Source organism: Coturnix japonica, chromosome 14 (genome assembly GCF_054131305.1).
Source record: "Coturnix japonica strain WE chromosome 14, WE-NBRP24, whole genome shotgun sequence".
In the NCBI taxonomy this organism is placed as follows: domain Eukaryota; kingdom Metazoa; phylum Chordata; class Aves; order Galliformes; family Phasianidae; genus Coturnix; species Coturnix japonica.
In genome coordinates this window covers 8,364,432-8,382,127 of record NC_140676.1, presented here as the reverse complement: position 1 = coordinate 8,382,127, position 17,696 = coordinate 8,364,432, and the positions used below count along the sequence as shown (strand labels likewise).

Sequence of the window (17,696 nt, the reverse complement as noted above, 5' to 3'; positions counted from 1 at the left end):
TAATAACAAAATGCTCAATGGCTGTGGACAGTGCTAAAGACACGTGACCTTAAGTACATAGAAAATGAAATAAGACCATCGTACTTCCAACCAGGTTCTTCATGAGACTGTGCCAGCTGTACAGATGGATGAGATCACGATTGTGCTCAATGAAATAAGTGCAGATGTCCATATCTCACCATTCTATGAAGTACGAGAGCTTTACAGCTGTCATATTTAATGTCATTTAAATGATGTATATTTTAGAGAACACCAAAAGAAAAGCATATGTAATAGAAAAACATTATTAATAGCAGGAGATGAATACAGGAGTTACGTATTAGAACTCTGGAGAGATTCACTGTAGTTTCCTGTTCAAAAAATCTCATACCAGCTCTGCCAGACTAATATGGCATGAGTGTCAATCAGAACAACGTGTGATAGGTTTGCTAATAAGCAGTGCTCAAGGACTTGGCACTGGACAAGGAGCTCTGCAAGCAGTGCAAAAGACAAAGAAGAAATCATTTCTTAAAGAGTTTATAATCCATAGACATTATGGACAGTGAGCAGAAAGGAAGTTAATTGTTCACTTAGAAGCAATGATTTATTTTAATGATTAATTAGTTTATTAGGATTGCTGACAAACTGCTCCAGAGTTGAAAATTAGCTGTCTGGAACCTGTAAGATTGTGGCCTTTAACTTTGGAACATGTATTGAAGGAGTCTGCCATGGGTGCTCATAATTCTGAAATGGTTTTGTCTGACAGATCTTGTCTGGACCCCTGGGTTTCATTCAGCTTTTGCCTGGCTCAGCAAAAGGGGTGAAGGAGATCTCCAGCAGGAGTCAAAATCCCAAAGCTTTCACGTTCCCTGAAATCTAGAGATGAGAGTGCAGTGGGTGGGGGATGAGGGATAGAATAAAAGGTAAATGTTGTTAGTTATTGGGCTGGTGCTCATCTTACTCTGTTACTCTCCCTCACACACATGTACAAGATGATTTCTATGTAACAAAAGCAAATAAATCAACACAGGAACCCCCCAAAAACAAACCATCCAACCAACCCCCCTCCAAAAAACTCTGTCCACGGAGGATGAGGGAGAATGAGATTAACATTACTGTCTGTAGATTGGGCTAGAATCATAGCATAGCCTGGGTTGAAAAGGACCACGATGATCATCTCATTTCAACTCCCTGCTGTGTGCAGGGTCACCAACCACCAGCCCAGGCTGCCCAGAGCCACATCCAGCCTGGCCTTGAATGCCTGCAGGGATGGGGCATCCACAGCCTCCTTGGGCAACCTGTTCTAGTCACCACCCTCTGAGTTAAAAACTTCCTCCTAAGATCCAAACTAAACCTCCCCTATCTCAAGTTCAAAAACATTCCCCCTTGTCCTGTCACTATCCACCCTCATAAACAGCCGTTCCCCCTCCTATTTATATTCTCATGAGACATACTGATGTATCACATACGCCATTATTTATTTTAATGCTCTCTGAAAATTGTCCTTGGGGTTAGGGGGATGCTTGCAGGTGCTTACCTCTGTTTTCTTGCATGCTTTGTACATACAAACATAGAACTTATAACTTAAGCCCAAAATCATACAAGGAGCTAAGTGTGTAAGGGACACAGCAGCAGCCCCACTGAAATCACTGTGCCTGCTGGAGCTGTCTGACCTGGTCTGCTCCCTGCTTCTCGTTTATTTTCTTCTCCAATTAACTGCAGGAGATGAATGAGTGTTTCTAAAACTTGCAAACGGGGTGTTTAATTATCTTTTGTGTTTAGGGGATAAACAAAGCAAATGATGAGGAGCAATGTTGTAGGAAGCTATCATTAGACTCTCAGGGCCCAGCTTTGTGATGTGATCTATGGCTAACAGCGGTGCTATGAGAGCAGCCCGTGTCCCGGCGGTGCGGTGGAGCGGTGCTCAGCTGTGCCCAGAGGTGCCCGGGGCCGGCACTCAGTCCGCGCCGCTCCTTTGGCCGCCGTCCTCGCATCCGACTTTCAGCAGAGGGCACTATGTTCCTAACGATGGAGGAGGCGCTTTCCCTCGCTGGTGAGAAACCTCAACACGCTGGAAAAGTTTCCAGCGCAACATATTTGAACAAACTCTTCATCGGTTATGTTTAGTTCTCCGGAGCGTATTTTTAACTTCGGTGGCAGAGGATAATAGCCCTTTTTCTGTGTGTTGCTCTTAGACTCGACGAAAGCTCAGGACGTCAGTGGAAGCCGTAGAGCGAAGGTAGAGGATTTTACCCCGTTACCGCTTAGCGACTCGAGAGGGGAAGGAGAACGGAGCTGACGGATGAGACGTACTTGTCAGATTTACAGTAGGAAACCTAAAAATATCGCGGAGGGCAGCGTGATTAAAGACCTCCTCGGTGTGCGAGCAGATTTGCAGCTGTATTGTCAGAGTTGCTTGGAGATGAGACATGGGAAGATTGCGGTTTTGGAAGCTGCTTCGCGTCAGCTTCGGAGGCTGACTTCACGGTAGCGTTCGCCCCTCGGGGGAGGACGAACCGCCCGGTCCTGAGCTGCCGGAGCCAGCGCCTCCGCAGCCGGGGGGAGCCGGGCCCCGCTGGCCGCCCGCCCGCTCGCCCTGCCCGGGGAGGCCGGGGCCGCGAGGGGGTGCCGGGCGGAGGCGGCGGCGGGAGGGCGGCGGGTGGCGGCCCCGCGCCGCAGGTGGAGGCGCCCGGGCACTTCTCGCCGGGGCCGGGCTGCGGCGGCGGGAGGGGCGGCCCGCTGCCAGCAGCCTGTAGGACCTCGGTGAACCGGCGGCGGTGGGCTGGAGCCTGGCGCGAGGGAGGGGCCGTCGCTCGCGATGCGGGATGCTGTATCCCCGGTGCCGTGACGGGCGAGGTTCTCCCCTGACCTGCGAGCGGGAAGGAGGTGTCGGCGGTGCCGCTCCCCTCCGACACCAGCATCGGCCGGCGCTGCGCTCAGTGCCGAGCCTGGAGCCGCTCCAGGTGGGTGAGCTCGGGGGCTGCGGGCGCTTCCCGGAGCGGGGCTCCGCGGGCACTGCGGGAGCTGCTGGGTGGGCAGCGCGGCCGGCTCGAGGAGCCCCAGGGGAGCCCGGGCACCTGCGGGGTGGGTGCCCATGTGCGGGGTGTTGGGCTGGATCTGGCGAGGGGAGGAACCTTCTTTCTCTAACACAGAGGGGACTGAAACTTTTGAATCAACAGAGCGTTCAGGAGCGTGAAAGGTTGGAAGTAGGTGGGTGGAAAGAGAGTCTCCTCAGAATTAAACATTTAGTTCTGTAAGGCAACTTAATTATGTTTAGTCGACAGGTGCAAGGGTTGTTCGGGTAGCTGCTTTTCTTTTGGGACGTCTGATGTTTTAGAAAGGACACGTCCGTGATTTTGGTTTTGAAGGGAAGGTGCATTCACTGTGGGTCCTCGTAAAAAAGAGGGGTGGAGGGTGAGGGGAGGGAGCGAGGGCTGTCTGTGTGCATGTGTTAGGGGTGTGTGGAACTTGCGCTCTTTTATAATGGTAGTAACAAATAGGCTGAGGCAGGAAGATGCACTAAGAATTATCAGCATTGTTATTGCATGTTTATTTTTTTCTTGTTAGAGGTTTTTAATTGAAGCTTTTAGTAAAAGTGCCGGGCAGTTAAGTGTTGGCCTGCAAATGGTGAGGGTCTTTATCGTGGGTCGTTTTCTTCTCTGCCTCGGGGCTGTTGTGATCAGAACTTTCAAAGGCAGTACATGTGAGTGCCGAGGCCCCGGTTCTTGGCACTGAATGGTTGCAAGCGAGAGGTCCAGACGGGAGGGGCCGATTTGATACATTGACTTGCATGCAGGAGCCGATCAAACTCGCCCCCTGTTGCCTGCTTCCCCAAAGCTTTCCTCGTCCCCACCCTGCTTCTGTTCCCTAATCGGAACTACATCACCCTGCAGGCTGTGCTCATGGCATGCACTGCTAGTCTGCTCCGCCGGCCAGCACAAACGCCGGTGTTTGTATTGCATTTCTTCCAAACGCTGGTTCTGTCCCTTTGCCTAGTTTGCTTTAGTCATTGAAATCCTGGCGCAGCCCGCTTGGTTTTGTTTGTAACTTGAAACAATCTCTCTCAGCAGAGTTCCAAGGCACGAGGATGGCCAGCCCCAACGGTGCAGGGCTCTTCTGGGAGGTCATTTGGCTTGCTATTGCTGTCTATGCTCATCTCCAGGTAGGTGATGACTTGTTGCTGTTGCCGTGCTTGGTATTTTTTAGGTGATCTTGCTGCAGACTTTCAGATCATGTCATTTAAACTATACTACTGAAGTATCTGCGATGTAAATAAAAACTTCCCAGTGAGAATGGATCGAGGCTTTCCTGTCACTGAAGTCAATTTTAAAGACATCCATATGGGAAATTCATATTTTTCTCTCTTTGCAGTAATATTGTACCTGACTCAACTATATGGGGACCAAAGGGAGATCTTGCCAGATGTGTAATGCCTGGGGTCTCTCAAGGCAACACAGCTGCCCTTTGCCCACAGGAGATTTAGCACCTGATAAACGTTAAGATACTATAAGTGACAAGGGTTATATAAATACCTGTGTAGAAGAAACATGTAAAGCACTTGGAAGTCAGTGAGTATCTTGGGAGGAGGGAGGTCCAAAAAGGTCTTTCCTTCAAGTATTCAATGAATACAGGAACCATGGAGGAAAGCTGTAGCTGCCAACTGATCTATTGCCTGACATATGAGCCTAATCAGTTCCAAGAAGTGAGTATTTCAAGAAATATGGTGTGCTGGCATGCGGCAGAGATGTTGTTAGTCTGTCATCCCCTATAGCGATAGTTCCCACAGTACAGAACGTTTCAAGGCTTATTCTGTCTGACGTGCTCCAGGATCAAGAAATACTTAGAAAATGGCAATTAAATGAACTGGAAAATATTTTTGAAATAAATACTATCAGTTTTTAAAGTATTGCGGTAGTTTTTACAACTTAAGTCTTGGCTGTGTAGAAAATCATTGATGCTATTTTATCACTGTGTACTGTTTGTGCTATTGCAGTGCTGAGAAATGGAGGGGTCAGACCAGAGACAGTGTGCTGATCATTATTTAAACATATGTCCCAAATAATTTTGAATCAAAGGCTGATACAGCAGACAAAAGGAAATTCAAAAGGAATGTGATGAAATGAGGAGGTAGTACTGGCCAGTTCAGTAAGCTATGATCCATGTGTGATGGGCTCTGAAGTATAAGGCAGTGGGAGCAGGCTGTGCTACTCACTTAGAGCACTGGTACAGCGTATGCAATGAGTTGTTCAGCAGTTACTTACTGATGAGCACCTCCTGTACCATGTGATGGTTGACCACAGGAGCAATACAGCTAGCCTTGAAAGTAAACCATTTTACCTTAGTGAAATACTTGTCATATAAGGAAGGGCTATTGCGTTCTTTAATAACTGAACAGTTAAATAGTGCCTGCAGTGCGTGTCCAGGCAGATAGGGCAACAGAGGGGTCCCTCTGTTTTCACTCACTGTACACTCATGTAAGTATGAAAAATTTACTGATTTTCTGTTCCTGTTCTGTTTGTATTTTTGTGTGCAAGAAGTTGAATGATATTGCAATAACCAGCCCTATAAAACGAAGTACTATGTGAAGTTCACTTAACAGCTCCGTGTAAGATGAGAATAGAAATACAAGGAAAAGAAATATCAGCTTTGTGTTTGGACCTTTTGGTTTTGAGGAGACCAGTTTTTCTTTTATTATACATTTTTTTTTCATGCTTTTTTTATTATATTTTTCTTACTGTAGTACTGGAACCAGTAGAGGCAGAGTTTCTTCCTCTCCACAAATGGTTTGGCATAGCTCTACTTGTCTCCTTATAAAACAACTACCCAAACACATTGTAGTAATCAATAGATCATTGTGAGTAATTTTATGGATATTTCAATCCAGGTCAAATATTTTTTGTCTTGATGGTCCTTTTAATTATTCAAAGGCATTTGGCGTATTTGGGCCGTTAGCACTTAACTTCAATCATGCAGAAATCCCTCCTTCTCCAATGTTTTAGGTGGTTTATCTCAATTTTAGTCACATTAAAGGTATTTCATATTATTTAAACATAACATTTTTTTGTATTCAATATCCATTAATTCTTTAATTGGTTGCTCAGGGCCATGCTATATGGACCACACACAGTTGTTCTACCCTAATATTGTACCATAGCTTCCACTTGTATTGTTTTTGGCTATTAAAGTGCTTATGTCTGGAGCTAATCAATTAGAAACAATTGGATGCTGGGCAAGGTCACAAATCCATGTCATGTCACTTATGTGCAATTGATTAATTTCATCCTGCTTGAGGCAGGTACAGTGTAAAATAATAGCCATTTAAAAAGAATGTGGTGGAAATGTGGTACGAATGTAATGCAAAGAAAACTTTAACATGAGAAGTTGTGAAAAAGAGGTAGCAATTACTGAGAAGAAGTGGAAGTGAACTTTGGTTGTAGGATCTGTTCTGATTCCTCAGTAATGTGGTAACATGCATAGCACAGTGTTTAGTTGGGCTCCAATCAGACCTCAGAACCTACGGATACGCAGTGCCTCAAGCTCATGACAAACTCTTTTATTCAAGTGTGTATTAAGTGGCTATACCAGCAGATTAGTCAGGTTTCATAGGATAACCAGCAGATTACTGTTGAGCACTGCTGAGCTGCTAGTTTGTTAAATCTGTTCTGAGAGCAAGAGCAGTGGCATAAATGTGACTCAGGAAGAGATTGCTTGCAAACTAGCCTTGACTGTGGTCTTCTGCAGACGCAAGGCTTCCTTTTCCTGGCCTCGCCAATAGAAGTGAAATGAATGGAATTGTGTTAGCTAAAAGCCAACAGTGACCTGAGCAAATGATGTCTGTGAGTCTGTCTTAAAAAAAAAAAGGCAGTGGTATCAGCAGAATGGAATGATTCACTTCTTCTATAGACTTAAATGGTGAATCCTTCCAAGGTGGTTATTGTATTGCACAGATGATATGTATTTGTGAACATTAGCAAACTATATCCTTACTTGGGGCTTTAACCAATCCCTTGTGCTTACTACTAAATCTGGTGTAAGAGGCTACTTACTTTTCTCATGTGATAGCAGGTGAGCTATCAATAGTAGGGAATAAACAAAGTAGGAGTATTTAAATCCAAAACTGTTAAGAAATCTCTTGAGAAGATACAGCTACACATTGTGTAGGTGGACTGCTGTGTCACAGCCTGAACTGATGATTGAGCACCTGGTGAAGTGGGGTGTGTGTGTGGCTGGCCTAGGAAGCGCAGGTGCAATCAATCCACCACCTGACCAGCTTCAGGGTCCACCCCTCCCTGGGCTCATTTAACGGTTAGCCTCCAAAGGGAGAATGTTTCCTGGATGAAGGCTGTTTCTTGAGTAGTGTTCTGTACTTAGAGATCCTCATTACCAGTTGGGTGAGTCGCCTTTTTTTCTATATATGATTATTGGTTTTCCTAGTGTTGCCTTGCCTGGTGTTGCAGAGAGCTTATCAGAAGCAGTTTCACTGCTCCCAAGTTCTGGTAATTGAATAGGCAGGGTGTTCAGCCTGGTACTTACTCTGCTCTCAACCTTATGGTGATGTTTTATTACACTATTCAGTTAGATGCTGTTTTATGTTATGAGATGCATGCTAGAATGTATGTATGATATTCTTAATATTGTGTTGATATTGACTTAATGTCAACAAGGAATGATCGCTGGTGGAATGGTATGGCCAAGATATGTATCATCAAGGATTTTTGTATGCGGACTTTATGTTTCATAGGTCACATTCAACAAAATGTTGGTTGCTCTCATGATTTTTGTTTCTGCAATCCTTACTTGTGTTATATATATATATATATTCTGATTCTCTTTGATGGTTTGGATGTAAAAGATATGTTTGCTGAAAACATCATCTTATTTGAAATGTTTCTGCTGTAGCCAATCTGCTGAAAACTACCAATGTAGCAAAGGACTTAAAGGCTGACTTTTTCAAGGCCAAAAATCTGATGTCCATTATGTGACATAGTGGACTGAGAGGTTATCTTTGCAGAAAACCTTTGGCATATTGTTTTACAGTCACTGAATGTGTTGCGCATCAGCATCAGGAAACAGGTTAGTTTACATTTCACACGATATAAAGTATTTTTAAATCTCCAATAACTTTATTTTAAAAAAAATGAAATCTGAATGTAATTTGGAAATCCAAGGCTAAATTTGAAGAAGTTTCCTCTTTCCATTTATTTATTTATTGCAATTCCGCACACATTCAGAATTTTGCCATCAGCCTCAATAGTTTTGTGGTTTTATTCCTTGTTTGAAGGTTGGAATAGCTCTGCTGGAAACAAACAACACTTGTGAGACTCTGCAGTATTTAGATTGACAAGCGTGTAACTCAGTGATAACATTCTCAGAAAACTCAAGAAACTTCCTCAACTCGTTTTGAATTTGTGACTAATAACAATTGCTCAACCAGTGGTCATATAATCTGAACTGCAATTACCCCTGCTTACAATCCAGAAGAGTTCTGCTGGCAAACGATTCTGATGATTCTGCCTTGTGACTTGAGTCACAAAATATGTTTTACTTCTAACTTTTAAGAATATTCTCTCATTTAAAAGCTTAAGTAACTATGGGAGATGACAAAAATTCCAGATGATGTCAGTGAAAAAGTCATTTCTATTTCTTTATGTTCATTTTTAGTAACTATTTTTTATCATAGTGAATGTAAATGATGCTTACAGTGATACAACTTGAGAAAATCATGCTTTGGTTATTCATCTGAGGTATAGCCTGAATTCATTCATTCCTGCAAGACAAAGGTGGTTTAGTTTCTGTGTGCAGACAGAGTTAGAATTCTGTATCCGCATCTTCAAACACATGTATCATTGCTCACTGGTGACAATTTCCGATGAGGTTACTGTAACATTTGCATTGAGATTCTCAAGTCAGTTCCCTGTAAAGCTCCAGTTTGTTAGTTCCAAAAGCTGAATACTTCTAGAGAAGCTTTGGAGTAAGAGCAATGTTTTACATCTGCCTACAACTTAGAATTTTCCTTGGAAAAGTAGTTAGGAAGTGAAGGAATAGCTCTAGGATGATCTCTGGTTTTAGCAGATACTTGAAAACTTAGTCATTGATAATTACTCATTCAGGTCTGCTTGGGGCATCCCTATCCTTTATATTCCTTACCAAACTCAGGCATAAACTGTACTGATGGAGCAATCTTTCAGTACACCTAATTCTATTCCTGCCTTTACAGCACCAAAAATGTCTGTGGTGGGTTGTACTGATATTGGAGCCCTTTTTATCAGTTTGGCTTCAAAAGAAAACCTTAAAATTGGAGTCATTTTTAGTTGCTTCTGAAACCAAGATCTATATGTTTGTCTGCATTAATTTAAACCTTCAGAATCTTGAAGCTTTTCTTAAAATCCTGTGTGCTCACCTGAATCCAGGACCTGGGGCTTTAGAAAACATGTGGCTAGTAAGTGTCTTAATTACAGTGGTAGTGGGAGCATGTTTATTGTTGGGTTTATATCATTGTTTGCGTTATACAGCTATGTGAGAAATGTTAGTGTGTTGCAAGGATTGCACTTGACTGTGTGTTATTAAGATACTTTATAACCTGTGCTAACTAGAGTCCTGTGGCTGTGTACAGTCCAACACTGCCATTCTTCAACGATTTCAGAGAAATACTTATTAAGAAGGATCTCTGTAAAATTGTTTGTGCATGGGTGTGTTTTTGAGATGCAGTTTGCTAGTGAGAAGAGCGTTCTGGGAAGGACACTGGATATAGCCATGGCAACTCTAGACAGACAGTAGACTTGTGCAGTTAGAAGTGGGAAAAGAAACAAACAGCTGGGGAAAGTTCAGGCGTTAATCAGTCTAGATTTGACCCTTGCTTGATTTGTATGTGTGGAATAACATCAGATAAATTTCCATCTGAATCCTCTGCAGTCTTTAAGCTCAGTATTTATTTGTCTGCCTGGCTTTTTATTCTGAAAAACATTTTCAACTTTCTTGTGAGTTTTGGAATAACAATCTGCTTTCCCTTGTTTTAGAATGGATCAGAACACATTTACAGACTTGAACTTTCAGCATTGTCTTAATTAGAGTTGTACTTTCCCAACTTCTGTGTTGGTACATCAGGAGTGCTGTTTATTTCTTATTCATGGATCTCTTGAAGAAATTGTTAAGTCTGTATGCGTATCTTAGAAGAGGAAGGCTTTCTCTCATGAATAAGGCCCACATGGGAACTGTGTTGCATTGCTGTTCTGAAATATCCTCTGTACTTAGTTTGTCACTGATAAATAATTCCTTTAGGTTTTGAAAGCAAGTTTGTAAAGAGCTTTCCTTCCTTTAAGAAGGGAACTTTTTTTGATGTTAAACCGAAGGCTTGAGGACTGTTAAGTGCTCTTGGATTTAAGGGTTATGTTTTCAAAACTGCCTCACTCCATCTTCTAGGAGTAAGCATGGTTCTGCACACTTTATAATGACTGTCAACTACACAAGGGTGCTAAATTTGTTGCAAATAGGGCAGTTGTTTCAGAAGGGTCTGTGTGATGTGGAGCCTTTATTTTGATGACTTTCAGTATGCTTTGAGCCTTTTTAAGTTAAAGACAAATATTGTTAAGTGCTTAGCTGCATTGGTAGGTGCTTAACAGGATTTTCAAAAGGAGTGACAGGCTAAATTTCCATTAGTATGATCAGAACCAGGCACTTAGGCCCCTTCGGTGCTTCCAAAAGCCTGGCTAACCATCTGTCTTCATATTTCAACCATTAAACCAAAGCTTTCACCCTCAAAACTCTTTTGAGAGAATAGGATTCTGGTGTTTGAGTTTTAGTACCTGGATGTATAGACACTTGATTAAAATTTGAGAGATACAAGTAGAAGCATCAAGTGTTGATAAATGGAGTGTAGTTCCTGAGATTCTGGCTTAATACGTTCCTACCAGACAGCATATTACATAAATTGTTTAGGAACAATGTTATTTCTGTTTCTAATTTTGTGTTTATTAGATTTAACATCATTATGGAGAAGGAATGAAAACAGTATTCTCAGTCTGTTTTGAGAAATGCGGTTTCCAAGAATTGTCAGTTTGTCATGCTTCTGGATCCACTAGAAACACAGTGAATGCAGTCAGCTCAAATAAATTGTGAAACGATATTAAAAATGCATTTATGACTGCAATTACTAGATTGTGGCTGTATGCTAACTGTTGTCATTTGTGTCATGGTGGGAGGTCCCAACTGGTTAATGATGCTGTTTCATAGCATTAAGTAAGTAAAGCATTTGTTTATACGTGGAAACATGAGTTTCTGTATTTATGTAATGCGTTTTCTATAATCTTTCCAGAAATCTAAGCCGCTTAAAACTTATAGGATACGGTCTCTTGTCAGAGCACGCAAGCAGAACAGAGTAATGTTTATAATGTATTTACACAGAAGAAACTGAGGAGATTCTCTCTGAACATGCAGACACAGAGAACAGAGCTCTAACTGCCTGATCTACTGCCTTTCAGTATCTGAGAGTGAAGGTGACATGGGCATGCTTGCACTGCCACAGAATGCCAGGAGAAGGTGACTGCTTTCTTGCAGGCTCTGTTGGTCGCTCTGCACCCTTCAGAAGGCTGCAGCTCTATTCCCAGCTGACTGATCAAAAGACAGATGAGCTATAGCACTGAAGAAGTCTTCATTTGTTTGTTTTTTTTCTGATTGTTGTCACCATTTCCTTGCTTGGATGTGTGGCTGCACCGGGCTATCAAATGACATGGAGGAATAAGAAAGGGCAATGCAAGTATCTGATGCGTTCAGATACATCTGTTCCAATGGGAGTTGTCCTTTTGTCCCAGCTACTGCAGCCTCTTGTTGATGTAGCCAGTGGTGTGGAAGCAAAAGGCCAAACAAGCTCACTGCTCTCTGTGGATACATAACAAATAAAATATGCTAAGATATTATTTGGCTTCCTCTCTTGAGAGTCTCCTTTCATTAGACGTTTTCAAAGTCTCATTATTCATTTGGTGTTTTGTTTTCTTGAGTCTCCAAATAGTTTTAAACTGCTCCCTGGTTGACTAACATGAATGTTGGCTGGAAAAAAACGGTACTGTAGTAGTGTCTTGAGTATTGCCTGCTTACTAAATGATGTTCTGTTTGGAAACTGCCAGTACATCCAGCAGATTAGATTTATTTTTCTTCATCTGATCTCATCAACACTTTTGTTAGAAAGCTGAAGAGGGAATACATCCATCGCTGAGGAGATGTTCAGTGCGCTATGTAGGGGTTTGACTAACACCATTAACTGATAAGGCAGTTTGAATGGATTCTGTCCTTATGTGCCTGATTATATAGTTCTATTTGTATGAATGTAAGGTGCTTTCTGTGAAGAACCATTGTCCTCTAGGACAGTGATTCCCGGATATGTCTCTTCATGGACCTGCTAGCTGTCAGAGCTTGTCAGTAGTCAAAAATAGAAATTCAACATTAGGGAATCCTATGGAGGGAAGATGCCAAGCAAGGAGTATTATGTTCTTGCTGTGTTAATTCTTGGTGCGCCCACACTCACGTGCAGTATACAATTCTGATCCTTTTCTGAATGAGGTTGAAAATCTAGGCAGGGATTAGCTATTAACTTGTTTCTTCCAGTGTAACAACTGGGTGCCATCAGTGGAAATTACTGGGAACTGCAATCCAAACAAGAGAGAGATTGTCCTCTATTGTGGTGCTCCTTGCTACTGCTTGTTGAGTAGAAGGATGCAGGAATTCAGAGGAAGACAAGACAAGCACTTGGAGGAACCACTCAGTATTACAAAATAGACAAACCCTGTCAGGCTGAAAAGAGAGGTACGCAAGTCCAGGAAAGTACTCCAGCAAAGTATAGCGTGTGCGTGCTCTTTATGTGCCTTTCTCTGGGTATGTACTTACAGTGACTGTTGGGAGCTGATGGTCTAGTATGTATCCTTAGTCCAGACCAGTTCAGCTCCTCTTATGCCTTCTCAGTGTTCACTGGGGTTATGCTTGAGGGTCACTGAATTGGAAGCTAGAACGTACTGCTGTTGTCACTTTTGACTCATCATTTAGAAACTAAAGAAATACGTTCTCCAAACTTCAGGTATATCTAGAAGCATAGCCTTGACAGAAAGAAAATGGTAGCTATGTTCTGTGCTTCTACTGAATCTGCCTGATATAATTTTTATTACTTTTTTGATTTTTTTTCTTCTATTTTTTGTTACATTTTATTCTTTCTGGCACATCTGTGAAATTGTCTTTTAAAAATTAAAAAACTTAAATTTACATCATCTTATTTGATGGCTGGAATAGTTTCTTGTTTTTGAACAAACTATCGTTTTCTTGTTTGAGATAAATAGAGCAATGTCTTATTTTACTAAATAACGCTTGGTTCAAATTCCTCTTTCACTATGTGATAAGTCCTTCCATAAGACACAAATATTCCGGTGTTTTCTCTGAATGAATGAGCACTTGCCTTCACCCCACTGTGAAATTATGCACCCAAATGTATTTCTCATTTCCCCTTCCTACCCTTTTCTGTTAAGCTTTGAACACAATAGGCTGGTTAAAACCATGCAACAACCTACAGAATGCCATCTTAATGTATGGCTTCTTACCATGTAGCTGTTTATCTTCTGCTAAGAGGAAACTATAAATGTATTTTTAATGCCAGGAGCTAGGCTTAAAATGCCATTACTTATCCAGTGGGAATAGATTTGAAAATTAGTAAGCAATTAGATCAGTAGGCAAATACATTTTACTTAATGTTGCAAGCCTCATGGGCTTTTCAGACATCCTGTTAGCATCACCTGTTCTGAACTTGCAACCTTTTAAATCTTTACCTAGTCATAGGTAGCAGCCCTACCTTGAAAGGGAAAATTTCTGTATACTTTTGATTTTTATATATAAGATGAATTCTTTTATATATAGTGCGTATATCTATATATCTCTCTATATATTTTAAGGAGCTTCCATGGTTTTTGCAAAGGCAAGTAAGATATATTGGGAATGCTGAGCTTTTCTTGGAGTAAACTTCTTCCTGTAGATAACCATCTTGAGAAGGGCCTTAGCTGGGATAACAGAACATGTGGGCCTTGTTGTGATCTTTTGAACTTCCTTGAATTATGTCCTTAGCAAACACCAGTGATGTATTTGTTTATAATTGCTTATTTTTCTTTCTGAGTTTAGACCGCTGTGGGCTATTTATCACGTCACATAGAAACTATTATTTAGAAATGGGGGGAAAAATGTAGGAATTGTGGACTTCTTTATAATTTCAAACATTAAGCCTCCCGTGAGGACGCTGTAGGAAGGACCATGTCATCTTCTCCTTTACTATAGGAGTGTCCCATCATTCCTTCTCTGCCAAAAAATCACATTGATTTATTCAGTGGTGTAGTATGAGGACTTGCCTAAAACCTCAGTCCTGGAATGAAATCCAGCCTGGGGAGCTCTGTGGACTTCATTAGGTTACTGTGCCACAACTGAGACCTTATTTTGTAAAATTTGTACAAGGCTTTCTAGTTGAACAGTGTGACATTCTGCATTTGAGTAACAGTGCCGGTGAAGGCTGTAGGCACTTTGCCTGAGACATCAGTGGGAGCTTTTCCTGAGTAAGACCTGCCCATAAGAAGAAAAATGGGGCTGTATTTCATTAGCGCTCATGAGTTGGTATCATGCTTCCTGTGGTGTGGTGTGAATCATTTTGTCTCTTCATGTGTCTGAGAAGGACAGATGGCATTTAAAGCTGTGTCTGCAGCTGTTCCTTTTCTTGCAAATTGGCTGCATTTGTCCCTTTGGAAAAAAAAAAATTAAAAAGATGATTTTCTTATAAACCTTGCACAGTTTGAGGAGTTGTGTGCTCTGTGTGTGTGTCAGGTTTTTAGTGTGCTATCATTGAAGAGCATTTTATTAGGGGTTCCACACCATCCCTGTTGGCAGGAATTTCTCTGAACTACTGCAGAGGGAAACATCACAACAATTCAACCAACTATAGCAACAACTATATATTCAACAACTATAGCAAATGCTATTTTTTTTTTTCAAGAAGAATTAAGCAGAGTGTGGGAATCCACTTTTTGCAAACCAATTTGGTATTTTTGCCAAACTTCTTATATTTGGAAGATTCCTTTGAACCTGTTAAGTGGTGGCACTTTCCACTGCATGGTGCAGTTCTGCTAATGAACGCAAAGGGAAACACAAGCACATCATAAATAAGGAAGATATGATAGAGAGTTGATTTCTGCATGTGGCATTTTGCCTGTGCATATGAAAATTGACATCATGGTGTTGGAATGTTGACCATGTTTTGCATTTTGCTAGCTGCTTTTACTGGAAAGCACGTGTTTCAAAGGGAGTTTTCAATTTTTATAAGATTTTGTCTCCATAATAACCTGGTCTTATTTTGGAAGTAGACTTCAGCTATGAATAAAATTTAACTCGTGAAGTAAGATTCATGAGTGATTTATACAAGCATTACTAGTTAATGTGTGTGTCTGGATTGGAATAGTTGAAGCTAACATTTAGGATTCGCTGTTACCACTCAGCATTGCCTTGGTTGAAGAGACGCTTACTATGAGAATAAATGAACTGTGAAGAGCTCTTAAAAGTAACTGCATAAATGTGGGGAAAGCATATTTGATTGCACAAAACTAATTCTTCGTGGGATTTTCACTCCTGTGCCTTCTTAACTCTATGTGTATCTGTGAAGGAAGGGAGCTAAGAAGAGAAGAGAGGCTGGCAGCAACAAATAAATGGCACTGGCCCTTCTTCTTGACAGTGATTACCTATGTACAACATTCAATCAGATTGCCTTTCAGTAATGGTCTGGCCTGTCTCTTTCATCTTCAGAATTCAACTTATTTGCCCGGAGTTTCAAGATTATTTACTCTGTAGAATATTGGCAACCCAAACTTCTCATGTCATCAAGTCTATCCAGCCCTCCTCAGAGGAGAGTTTCCTGGTACAACATCCTTGCACCTGCAAATTCTTCCCCATTTGAGATCAGACCATTACAAATTTTGTGGAATCATTCTGTGCTACAGAAGCATCTTTATAAGTCCTATAATCACGATTTCCCATGTGATATGGGATAGGCCTTGTTGCATTAATCTCTCTTTGTGTGAAGGTATAAAAGTCTAGGTGATGTTTTCAGCATCCAAGATCTAAAGACTTGAGAGTTAAACATTTTTATTATTATGAGGAATTGCACATGGATCTTTACAGTAACTCAGAAGTGAACTGTAGGTAGTATCTGTCAAATGATAAATGCATTATTTATCGTGGAAGTGTGTGCAGGCATAGCGAAGGGAAAAGTACTAATGAAGCATTTATAGTGTTCTCTGCAAGGTGAGATTTGGTTTAAGTTTTTGTGCACAGCAGAACTGCAGGTTCCTGATAGATTCTTCTCTGCAAGTTAGAGGACTGATCTATAAAACAACAGACTGTGATTTATGTTGATGTTATTTTTAGTTGAGAAAGTGGATGCAACCAGATGTTCTTAGATGGCTAATTGGGAGCATGGCTAAGGAACGTGATGAATGATGCTTTGTGTTTAAGGATGATGCAGCTTGCTAGGCTGAATGCTTGCTCTGAAATGGGGCTTGCAGTGGCACAATTGGCCTCATGAAATGGAGGGCAACTTGCTTGATCTGTTTTGTGTGTTGGAACTGACTGTTCAAATTAGCTTAGATGGAAGAAAATCCTATTCAGAACTGCATAATTAACTTCAGAGCAGTCAGACACTCTGGAATCTTGCACGAGGAGTGCTAGAGTTGATATGAAATCTAGGTTTGTGCAGACGTGTGATTTTAATGGGTCTTCCTCTCAGAAACCTTTCAGAAACTCTGAATACTCTTTGTGGAGGGATTTGGAATGAGGTTTGTGTCTTCTCCAGCTTTTACAGTGCTCATTTACATCCATTCCGCTATTTCAAGGCTGCTGTAGCAAGCTGTGCTGTGGACTTAAGCAGTTACTATCTGAGTATCTCTGTTGCAGTGGACATTTCATTCTGATCAGTCTGGGGCTGGTGCTGTGCTCAGCTCTTGTGGGAGGTGCTGAAACAGTGAAGGGCTCTCAGGGAGACCAGTCTATTTGTGGCCTCTATACAGAGGGATGTACAGGCTCAGGCTTCTCAGATGTGTAAACTGGCTCGTAGGACTCCAGACCATCCATTATTTATGCTTTATTTTATAAATTGAAAACGTCAAGTCATGGCTAATTGGGCTCCCTCCTCCCCCTCCCCCCCCCCCTTTTTTTTTTCCTTTTAATAATTCTTAGTGTTTCATGAGAGCACTTAAATCTAAACATCTAACTTAACATCTCAAATGTTCAATCACTCCTGTCACTTTAGCTACCTACAACTTCTAATGTTTATTCCTGGAATCCTATTTCAAGTATAGCAAGATTTGTGTAAGCTTTATTGTGAGAGGTGAAATTTAAACTTTATTAGGATTAAGTGTTTAATAATATAATTTGCTGCATATGTTGCAAATACAAGCTGCCATGAATAGATCCTCTGTTTAAAAAAAGAGCATTTGATATGTTATATATGGACTTAAATCCAATATGTTGTTATCTTTTACTAAAGGAAATTATAAGAAGAGATTTACAGAGAAAGGTTTATTCTATTAATGTCTTAAAAACACTTCTCAACCAAAGTTGATTGCAGTTTCTGTAATTTTCCTATGCTTAAAAAGTGCTGTACATAACTTCCTTTGTTCCTTGACTATTATTCTGAAAATAATACAAGTTTGGCT

At 41.3% G+C, this 17,696-nt stretch overlaps 1 protein-coding gene across 10 annotated transcripts in view; it reads left to right on the top strand.

The window, feature by feature from the left end:
* The first annotated feature begins 1,982 nt into the window (after nucleotides 1-1,982).
* Nucleotides 1,983-17,696, top strand: part of ADAMTSL3 (ADAMTS like 3) — a 186,763-nt gene continuing 171,049 nt past the window's right edge. Inside the window, exons 1-3 of one of the 10 annotated variants that reach the window (XM_085514963.1) lie at nucleotides 2,000-2,032; nucleotides 2,175-2,218; nucleotides 4,050-4,141. In XM_085514963.1, the coding sequence (XP_085371089.1) occupies nucleotides 4,067-4,141 (75 nt within the window). In that variant the 5' untranslated portion in view covers nucleotides 2,000-2,032; nucleotides 2,175-2,218; nucleotides 4,050-4,066. Of the gene's footprint in view, nucleotides 2,219-2,254; nucleotides 2,358-2,623; nucleotides 2,943-3,108; nucleotides 3,190-4,046; nucleotides 4,142-17,696 lie in introns of those variants that run through there. The other 9 variants (XM_085514964.1, XM_015873010.3, XM_015873009.3 and 6 more) reach the window with 9 other exon arrangements.